General features: G+C 47.7%; 1 protein-coding gene across 1 annotated transcript; it reads right to left on the bottom strand.

Annotated features, from left to right (window-relative positions):
• Positions 1–7,937: 7,937 nt before the first annotated feature.
• On the bottom strand, positions 7,938–9,060 carry LOC119289168. Its single transcript, XM_037568561.1, has 4 exons — positions 8,716–9,060; positions 8,500–8,627; positions 8,302–8,399; positions 7,938–8,217 (listed from the first exon to the last, which is right to left on the bottom strand). Exons 1-3 carry the CDS (start codon positions 9,003–9,005, stop codon positions 8,320–8,322), a joined length of 498 nt encoding a protein of 165 aa, XP_037424458.1. The 5' UTR covers positions 9,006–9,060; the 3' UTR covers positions 7,938–8,217; positions 8,302–8,319.
• Positions 9,061–10,614: the final 1,554 nt, after the last annotated feature.

Below are 10,614 nucleotides of genomic sequence, written 5' to 3' on the forward strand. Positions count from 1 at the left end.
GGCGCGGCCCCTCTTTCCCTCTCCCTCTCCCTCTCTTTCCTTCCCCCTTCCCTCTTCCTAGTTGGACTAGGAAAGGGGAGTCCTACTCCTACTAGGAGGAGGACTTCCCCCTCCTTGGCGTGCCTCAAGGGCCGGCCTGCCTCCTCCCCTTGCTCCTTTATATACAGGGACAGGGGGGCACCTCTAGACACACAAGTTGATCTTCGTGATCGTTCTCTTAGCCGTGTGCGGTGCCCCCTTCCACCATAATCCTCGATAATATTGTAGCGGTGCTTAGGCGAAGCCCTGCGCCGGTAGAACATCAAGATCGTCACCATGCCGTCGTGCTGACGGAACTCTTCCCCGACACTTTGCTGGATCGGAGTCCGGGGATCGTCATCGAGCTGAACGTGTGCTAGAACTCGTAGGTGCCGTAGTTTCGGTGCTTGATCGGTCGGGCCGTGAAGACGTACGACTACATCAATCGCATTGTGCTAACGCTTCCGCTTCCGGTCTACGAGGGTACGTAGACAACACTCTCCCCTCTCGTTGCTATGCATCACCATGATCTTGCGTGTGCGTAGGAATTTTTTTGAAATTACTACGTTTCCCAACAGTATAAGTCATGAAGAAAGAAATAGCAACATACTAAACGATCAAGTGCTAAGCTAACGGAATAGGTCAAGTCAATCACATCATTCTCTTAATGATGTGATCGCGTTAATCAAATGACAACTCATGTCTATGGCTAGGAAACATAATCATTTTTGATCAACGAGCTAGTCAAGTAGAGACATACCAGTGACACTCTGTTTGTCTATGTATTCACACATGTACTAAGTTTCCGATTAATACAATTCTAGCATGAATAATAAACATTAATCATGATATAAGGAAATATAAATAACAACTTTATTATTGCCTCTAGGGCATATTTCCTTCAATGCGGATATAGCGGCTTGCTAGAGATACAACCGTTATTTTACATGGATATACTCTTTTATGGGTCCGGTGCCATATAGGGGCTCTGTTAGATATGCTTTTATCGGCCCAATACCCGTAGATATGCTTTTACCGGCCTAGTACTGGTTTACCTTTATTTTAGGCCGGATGGATTTTGTATTTTATCATTATTTTTAGAAGAGCAACCTTAGGGAGCCTTCCAACGACCATTTGAGGGTGGACTGTGAGCGTGCCAAGTGGCACGCTCTCAGCCGCCGTCAAATGTCGCGCTCTGGGTGTTCTCTTCGGATTTTGTTTTCTTATTTTTCCGCACACATTTTTGGCTTTTTAAATGGTTTTTTTTCTTTTCGGTTTTCACCGGTTTTTCTTAGATTTTATTTTGCATGAAAAATGTGTTTTTTTTCGTGTGGGATGGTTTTACTTCCGCAAGAGGCATGGCCGTGCCTCTCGGAAACGAAAAATAAAATATTTTTTTTCGTGTGAGATGGTTTTTGCTTCCGCGAGAGTTCGGAAACAGAAAAAATGTGTTTTTTCTTTTCTTTTCTCCCATGAGAGGCATGATTTTGCTTCAGCGAGAGGCGGGCCTCTCGAAAATGAAAAATGTGGTTTTTCTCTTTTTCTTTTTTTCTCTTTTTTCTTTTTTTTTCTTCTTTCATAGCATGGTTTTGCTTTCGTGAGAGACACTTTTTTCTTTCTTTCGTGGTTCCGTGAGAGGTATGGTTTTGTTTCCGATCGTGCCTCTCGAAAACGGGAAGAATGTTTCTCTTCTTTTTCCATGGGGCATGGTTTTGCTTTCGCGAGAGACACTTTTTTCCATGGTTCCGTGAGAGATACGATTTTGCTTTCTCGAGAGGCACTTTATTTCTTTCGTGAGAGGCACGATTTTACTTTCGCGAGAGGCACGAATTTGGTCTTTTTCTTCTATGAGAGATGGCACTTTATTTCTTTTTCCATGAGAGGCACGATTTTACTTTCACCGCGAGACGATTTTCAAGAGAAGCGGATTTGCTTCCGCGAAGGTAAAAAAGTGCTCTTATTCGCGTTCATTTTCTTTTGTGTTTTTTTCATGAAAGTAAGTTCGTCAAAATCTATCAAAGATCTAGTTTTGAAGGTTTTAAAAGGTAAAATGTTTTGAATAAAAGGATTCCAGGTGGCGTAGTCCTCAACTCAATTAGTTATTTTTGTTGGCCGAGTACCAGTATTTATCGTTATTTTAGTACCTTACCGGTGGTTATTTTATCGTCCCAGTACCGTATATCGGCATATCAACGGTTAACTGATATATGCCTGTCCCTGGTGGCCATCCTTGCTCGGGCGTCGGTGTCCGGCGGCAGTGCTCCTCGGCCTCCGATGGTGCGGCTTGGTGGCGTTCCCGCGGGTCATGGGTGTTCCTGATGCGGTGGCGCGGCCGTTGGCCGCGATGCGCGTGGTGGTGCGTCTGGCTATCGGCTTCTGCTCCACCCAGATCTGGGCCCCTTTGGGCCTCATATGGGTTGGGGCAGGCCGACGCTTCGGCGCACGATGGCGCGACCCCTGGAGGAGATGGCGCGGTGTCGGGGGTTGCGGGCTGGCGGCCTTGTCGGCCGATGTGCTGCAGCGTGACGGCAGGGGTTGTCCGGATCCTTCGAGGTCTTATAAGCTCCTGTCGTCCCATCCGGTCGGCTCTGCGGCAGCGGTGGTGGTAGTCCCCACCCGTCGGCTGAGTGGCGGATGCCCCAGAGCCTGTTGGCTCTTCGTCCTTCTCCCAGGTCTCGTGTCGGTGGCTCAGAGAGACGACATTGATGGTTCGATGACCGTGGTGGCACATGTTGGTGGGCAGCAGTTCTGATGGTGCACTTCTGATCGTCCGGGGTGGTGGTGGTCGTTTGGGTGGGAGAAATCCCCGTTGGCTCATCCGTCATCAACGCGATGACGCCTGCGGGCGCCGCCATACCTTCCCTTCCCCACTGCCCTCTGTGTACAGGGAGAGAAACCCTTGGACTTGTTCGGGCAGCAGTGGCGTTGTCGTCGCATTCATTCCTGAAGGTGCTGCCCAGTACGCGCCTTGAAGTGCTAGAAGCGCGGCAACAGTGGCATCGTCGTCGCATTCCTTCCTGAAGGTGCTGCTCGGTACTCGACGCCTCGAAGTGCTAGAAGCGCGGTGGTACTTCTTTAGAGGGTGCATCGGTTGCGCACCCGGCCATCTTTGTTTTGTCGATCTGTGGTTGTTGGCATTTATTTCTCTCTTTATCTCATTTATTTCTCTTTCTTTCTCTTTTTTCTTTTGAGCTTGTTTGTGCTGCTTACTCTTTTTTTCTTCTTTTGAGCTTGTTTGTGCTGCGGTCCCAGCAACCCCGTTGTATCGGATGGTTGCTTTATAATATAAAGCGGGGGAAACCCCTTTTTCTTACAATTGATATATGCCCAGTTCTATTTAGGGTTCATGTTTGAAGTGTAATTTGCTGTCTGACACAATCCAACGCAATCCACGGGTAGCTCTCTCTGTCTGTCACCGTCTGGTCTGATATAGGCGCAGGCAGGTGAACATTTTGATTATTGAGAACACAGAAATGTCAGCACACAGCTGAGTCTTAAACACTCGTCGTAGCGAATTTCTCCTTGCACAAGCAGCACGAGCACAAGCAAATCAAGTCAGCACACACGCACGCACATATAAGCTTCTTTCAGAAGAAGCTTACAACCAATACTAATTTTACATCACAGCGGACTTCAGTAGCAGGCTGGCAGTTGGAATAGAAGCAGCCTGACACCTCATGGCGACCAAACAAAGCGAACTAAACACTGAACAGCTACCATAATTCAAATTATAGATTTTCACCTAGCAATCTAGAGTTCCATCTCAGGTCGCGTGCTTGTCGTCCTTGAGACGGCGCACCTTCTCCTTCTCCTTCCACCTAGCAATTTTTGTTGTTTTTAAACTATATGAAAGCACTCAACAGAAATAAATGACTCTCTAAAATTTTCGGGTTGTCTCTCTGGCAGCGCTTTTTTTAAAGCCATTAAGCTAGGCATATAGTGCTTAAATAATGGATCCACCCGGATCCCAAGGTATATCAAAGCCAATTTTAATTAGCAATGATTTGTAATTTAGCAGTGAGCACAAAGTAACATATATCATGCAACAACGAAGTCTAACTCTCTTCCTATGCATCGACATGTCATAAAAGAACAATTCATGTACACATAGTAAAGGCCAATGCATAGTATAAACAATTTCTTGCAATTTTATTGTATTGGAAATATAGAGAGGTGGAGATATAGTTCCTCTCTCATAATAATTGCAAGTAGGAGCAGCAAGCACATGCATATTATACTCATCAAAATCATCATGTGTAGTAGTAAAAGACAACCCATCAATATAATCCTTATAAGGGCAAACTTCTCCGATATAGTGTAGTTGGGAGAATTCAAAAAGATAATAGGACTATCATGCGTGGGTGCAATAGCAATAATTTCATGTTTAACATAAGGAACTATAGCAAGTTCATCTCCATAAGCATAATTCATATTGGCATCCTGGCCACAAGCATAGCTAGCATCATCAAAAAGGGATATTTCAAGAGAATCAACGGGATCATAACAATCACCATAGCAATCATCCTTCGGTAAGCACGAAGGGAAATTAAACAATGCATGAGTTGAAAAGTTACTCTCATTAGAAGGTGGGCACGGGTAGCTAATCCGCTCTTCCTCCTTTTGTTCTCCGCTCTCCTCATCATCTTTTTCATCCAAGGAGCTCACAGTTTCATCAATTTCTTCTTCCATAGATTCCTGCAAAATATTAGTCTCTTCTAGGACAACGGAGTAGTCCTCAATATATGGTTCAATATAAGCATTGAAGCATAATTATCATAGCAATATTTAAGTATGTCAAAATTTTCAGATTTGTAAAGAGTAGCATCATACGTTTCAATCAAAGAAGCAATTTCATAAGCACCCTTAAAAGCAACAAATTCTTTAATTTGTTGAACATCATAGTAAATATAAACACCCTTGGCATACGAAGATACTATTCCATTATCAATAAACTCACATTGGTAGGAAAGGTGTTTCTTAGGGTTTTCAGAACAACAAATAATATCATATATTTCACATAAATTCCAAGCATAGCATTGCAAACGATGAATTTGACCCAGTAAAAGTTTCCCTTTTTCAGATATACGATGTCGCACATAACAAGCATGCTCATCTAAAGATTTGCCCTCAACTAAGCTAGTTGGGGTTTCAGCACGAGCACATAGGGATCAAAGATGATTCAAGTAATAAACTTCAGGAGTGTGGTAGATTTTGAGTGGTTCTTCAACCATTGGTTCAGTAGGTACAACTAATTTTTTTGATATTTTGCGTTTCCTACCCATAACTAAAGATAGAAAACAATTAAGAACAGCAAATAAAAATTACTTAGTGATAAAGCAAGCAAGCACACACGAGAATATTCACCTCACGCTATTGCTCCCCGGCAACGGCACCAGAAAAAGGTCTTGATAACCCACAAGTATATAGGGGATCGCAACAGTTTTCGATAAGTAAGACTGTCGAACCCAACGAGGAGCTAAAGGCAGAACAAATATTTCCTCAAGTTCTATCGACCACCGATACAACTCTACGCACGCTTGATGTTCGCTTTACCTAGAACAAGTATGAAACTAGAAGTACTTTGTAGGTGTTTTTGGATATGTTTGCAAGATAATAAAGAGCATGTAAATAAAAAGTAGGGGCTGTTTAGGTAAAGACACAACTAGGTTAGTTTTAATATAGAGCTTTTTGTTACAAGAAAGTTATTTGTTCCTAAGCAATAGATAACTAGACCGGTAATCATTATTGCAATTTTATATGAGGGAGAGGCATAAGCTAACATACTCTCTCTACTTGGATCATATGCACTATGATTGGAACTCTAGCAAGCATCCACAATTACTAAAGTTCATTAAGGTAAAACCCAACCATAGCATTAAAGCATCAAGTCCTCTTTATCCCATACGCAACAATCCCCTTACTCGGGTTTGTGTTTTAATCACTCACGCAACCCACTATAAGCGAATGATGAACGTATTGCAACACCCTACAGCGGGGATCCCTCACGCTTGCACGACACGGAGAGCACCATAGGACAGCACCAATAGAAAAACATGCAACTCAAACCAATCACGATCATCAAATAACCCATAGGACAAAACGGATCTACTCAAACATCATAGAATAGCCATACATCATTGAGAAATAATATATAGCGTTGAGCACCATATTTAAGTAGAGATTACAACGGGTAAAAGAGGGGTTACACCACTGCATAGAGGGGGGAATAGTTGGTGATGATGGCGGTGAAGTTGTTGGTGAAGATTGCGGTGATGATGATGGTCCCCGGTGGCACTCCGGTGCCACCGGAAGCGAGGGGGAGAGAGCCCCCCTCCTTCTTCTTCTTCCTTGACCTCCTCCCTAGATGGGAGAAGGGTTTCCCCTCTGGTCCATGGCTCCATGGCGTGGGAGGGGCGAGAGCCCCTTCGAGATTGGATCTGTCTCTCTCTGTTTCTGCGTTCTCAAATTCTACCCTTTCATCGTTTCTAATATTGCCGGAGATCCATAACTCCGATTGGGCTGAAATTTTAACACGATCTCTATCCGGATATTAGTTTTCTTACGGCGAAAGAAGGGCATCAACCGCCTTACGGGGTGGCCACGAGGGTCAGGGGCGCGCCCCTGCCTCGTGGCCCCCTCGAGTATCGTCTCGCGTGGATTTTTCTTCACAAAAATCATATGTATTCCAAAAAAAATCTCCGTCAATTTTTATTCCGTTTGGACTCCGTTTAATATGGATATTCTGTGAAACAAAAAAACATGCAACAAACAGAAACTGACACTGGACACTGGATTAATATGTTAGTCCCAAAAATAGTATAAAATTGCCAAAAATATATGAAAGTTATAGAATATTGGCATGGAACAATCAAAAATTATAGATACAACGGAGACGTATCAGGGCAGGCCGGTGCTTCGGCGCACGGTGGCGCGACTCTGATGGAGATGGCGCGGCGTCGGGGGTTGCGGGCGGTGGCGGCCTCGTCGGCCGATGTGCTGCAGCATGATGACAGGGGTTGTCCGGATCCTTCGAGGTCCGGCCAGGGCTATGCGGGCCTGATAAGCTCCTGTCGTCCCATCCGGTCGGCTCCACGACAGCGATGGTGGTAGTCCCCACCCGTCGACTGAGTGGCGAATGCCCCCGAGCCCGTTGGCTCTTCATCCCTCTCCCAGGTCTCGTGTCGGTGGCTCAGAGAGGCGGCATTGATGGTTCGATGACCGTGGTGGCACATGTTGATGGGCGGCAGTTTTGATGGTGCACTTCTGATTGTTTGGGGTGGTGGTGGTCGTTTGGGTGGGAGAAATCCCTGGTGGCTCGTCCATCATCAACGCGATGACACCGTCATACCTTCCCTTCCCATTGCCCTCTACGTACAGAAAGAGAAATCCTTGGACTTGTTCGGACAACAATGGCGTCGTTGTCGCATTCCTTCCTTGGACTTGTTCGGACAACAATGGCGTCGTTGTCGCATTCCCGCATTCCTTCCTGAAGATGCTGCCCAGTACGTGACGCCTCGAAGTGCTAGAAGCGCGGCTGCAGTGACGTCATCGTCACATTCCTTCCTTCCTGAAGGTACTGCTCAGTGACATTCCTTCCTTCCTGAAGGTACTGCTCAGTATGCGATGCCTCGAGGTGCTAGAAGTACGGTGGTACTGGTACTTCTTCGGAGGATGCAGCGGTTACGCACCCGGCCATCTTTGTTTTGTCGATATGTGGTTGTTGGCATTTATTTCTCTCTTTATCTCATTTATTTTTTTTTCTTTCTTGGAAACCCCTTTTTCTTACAAGGGATATATGCCAGTTCTATTTAGGGTTCATGTTTGAAGTGTAATTTGCTGTCTGACACAATCCAACGCAATCCAGGAGAGAGTAGCTCTCTATGTCCGACACCGTCTGGTCTGATATAGGCGCAGGCAGGTGAACATTTTGATTATTGAGAACACAGAAATGTCAGCACACAGCTGAGCCTTAAACACTCGTCCTAGCGAATTTCTCCTCGCACACAAGCAGCACGAGCACAAGCAAATCAAGTCAGCACGCACGCACGCACATATAAGCTTCTTGCAGAAGAAGCTTACAACCAGTACTAATTTCACATCACAGCGAACTTCAGTAGCAGCCTGACACCTCATGGCGACCAAACAAAGCGAACTAAACCCTGAACATCTACCATAATCCAAATTATTGATTCCCACCTACTCCCTCCGTTCCAAAATAGATGACCCAACTTTGTACTAAAGTTAGTACAAAGTTGAGTCATCTATTTTGGAACGGAGGGAGTAGCAATCTAGACTTTCATCCTAGGTCGCGTGCTTGTCGTCCTTGAGATGGCGCGCCTTCTCCTTCTCCTTCACCTCCGATCCCTGCGACTTGTCATACTCTGCGCACATGAAAACGCGGATCAATTCACCACTCGCACCATGCCACCATCACAGATGCTAGAACCCTAAGATTGTTCAAAATACAGATAAATAGGTTACCAGGATGGTTGGGGTGCACTTCGGTCCCAGGGTTGAGCACCGGGTCGTTCTGGCCGTAGACCCCTCCGAACCCCTCCTCGTCCGACCTCGTCGAGTACCCCTCCCCGAACGAGTGGGTCATCACGTCCCTGCGCCACACCAACACACCGGACACCGTCAAGTTTCCGGCCAACTCCTCAACGGGAGGGGAGGACAAGCTGGTGCAGAGAAATTTACCCGTGAGCAGTGGTGGTCTTGTGCACGTCGTCGCCCTGCTGTCCCCCCGCCGGCGCGTGGGGCTTGTGCTGCTGCTGCTGCTTGCTCGGGTCCATGCCGACGCCCTGGTCGCCTGGCACCGGCGCGGCGGCGTTCGACGTCGCGGAGACGCTCCTCCTCCCTACGTGCGCCGCCGCTGCGGGTGCCGCTAGTCCTCCTGCTGCGGCGCCGCCGCCTGTCTTCCCGCCGAACCGGCCGAGCGTGAAGCCGAGTGCTGTGCTGCCGCTGGTAGCGAGCCTGAGCGAGTACATGAGAGGAAACAGCTCGTCTGAAGACGGCGGTGGCTTCACAGCATCCGGCTGGGGCGAGGTTATAAGCGGTGGCTGGTGCTTGCGGTGGCGCGTCGCGAGAGTGGCACGTTGGGAGGTCGCCTCGAAAGCTCGGCGGATCGTGGCGCGCGCGCACGTCGGGACCGCTTACACGCGCCGCTCTGGGACTGGTGAAAAGTCTGGCTGTGCCACCGTGACTCGTTGCATGCGCAGAGCAAAGGAGGAAGGCAAAGGGCAAAGTATAGGGACGTGTGCGTCTTCCAAAGAAAAATGGATCGGGACGCGTTGCTGTTTTCGACTTGGGAGGTTTCAAGACGGTGACACGTCTAGACTTTCCTCGCCAAACAACGAATGTCACGCTTTTGCCCCCTTTTCTACAAGGAAAACGTTTTACAAACAGTGCGCCGGTCGAAGTGTTCGGCCGGTCGTGCGCGTGCGGCTCGATCTATTGACGATCGAAGCCCCTGCTCTAGCCACGCCATCGCACACGGGGATCAAACACGTGGATATTGGGGGCCCAGTAAACCTGTGAATAGTTTGGTTTAGAACCATAGTTTCAATTTGGTTTTGCTGTTGGGCTGCTTTGGTTTGGCTGAAATGGGTTGAGCCCCTATTATAATTTGGTTTGGTGTGGGCTTTTGTAACTAATAGATTGGGTTGGTTTGGTCTGGACGGAGACAAACTGGTCTCAAACCGTTTCAGTCCATGGATAAAAAGTCAGCTCCTTAGGCAAGACCAGCGCTAGGTTTGACCTCACCTCGTTAGGCAAGACCAGCGTCATATAGCGACCAGTTTGACCTCACCCCGTTAGGCAAGACCAGCGCTAGGTTTAGATGCAGCCGCCGCTGTCGCAGACGAGCCACATGAGCATGCGTCCGCCCCGCCATCACCGAGATCTCCGGTGACAAAAGTCAGCTCCTTCATGCAGAACACGAGGAGCTCAGAGCCGAGGCCTTCGATGACGCTGTTGACAATGGAGATGCACGCTGTTGACAATGGAGATGGCAGTGAGCTCGACCTTGCCGATGTGGCCGACGGAGACGAAGCTGATGAGGAACTGGAAGACTCCCGTCAGGATCATGGCCAGCGTCTCCGCGGCCGGCGCCACCATCTGCTCTTTCGGTGCACACGCACAGACTACAAGCACACAACAAGCTAGCCGCTGTTCGTACGTGCCTCGTATCTTTCGTAGTTCTGTATGTACAGGTTAAGTTTGGGGTTCAACGTTCCAGTTGCTGCTGAGTGACCCATGGTTTGAAACTTTGGGTTCAAACTGTATGTAGAAAATGGTCTGGATGGATTTGGCTTGAAAATACATACAGTTTGGGTTGGTTTGGATTGTAGTTTTTGCAATTTGGTCTGGTTTGGTTTGATCGCTGGACCTATACATGTATGGTTTGGCCTGGGTTTAGTTTGGATTACAAACTATTACCAGGTTTAGGGCCCAGGCACCGCCCGCGACCCGCTACATCTCTTCCTTATCACTTCGTTTAGCTGCGTCTTCCTCCCCCGCTTGTCGCCTCTGGTCTGTGCTGGATGCACCACTATCCATGGCCGCACGCAGCCATGGGGGCGCTCGTCTCCTTGTCCG

Source organism: Triticum dicoccoides, chromosome 4A (genome assembly GCF_002162155.2).
Source record: "Triticum dicoccoides isolate Atlit2015 ecotype Zavitan chromosome 4A, WEW_v2.0, whole genome shotgun sequence".
Lineage (NCBI taxonomy): Eukaryota > Viridiplantae > Streptophyta > Magnoliopsida > Poales > Poaceae > Triticum > Triticum dicoccoides.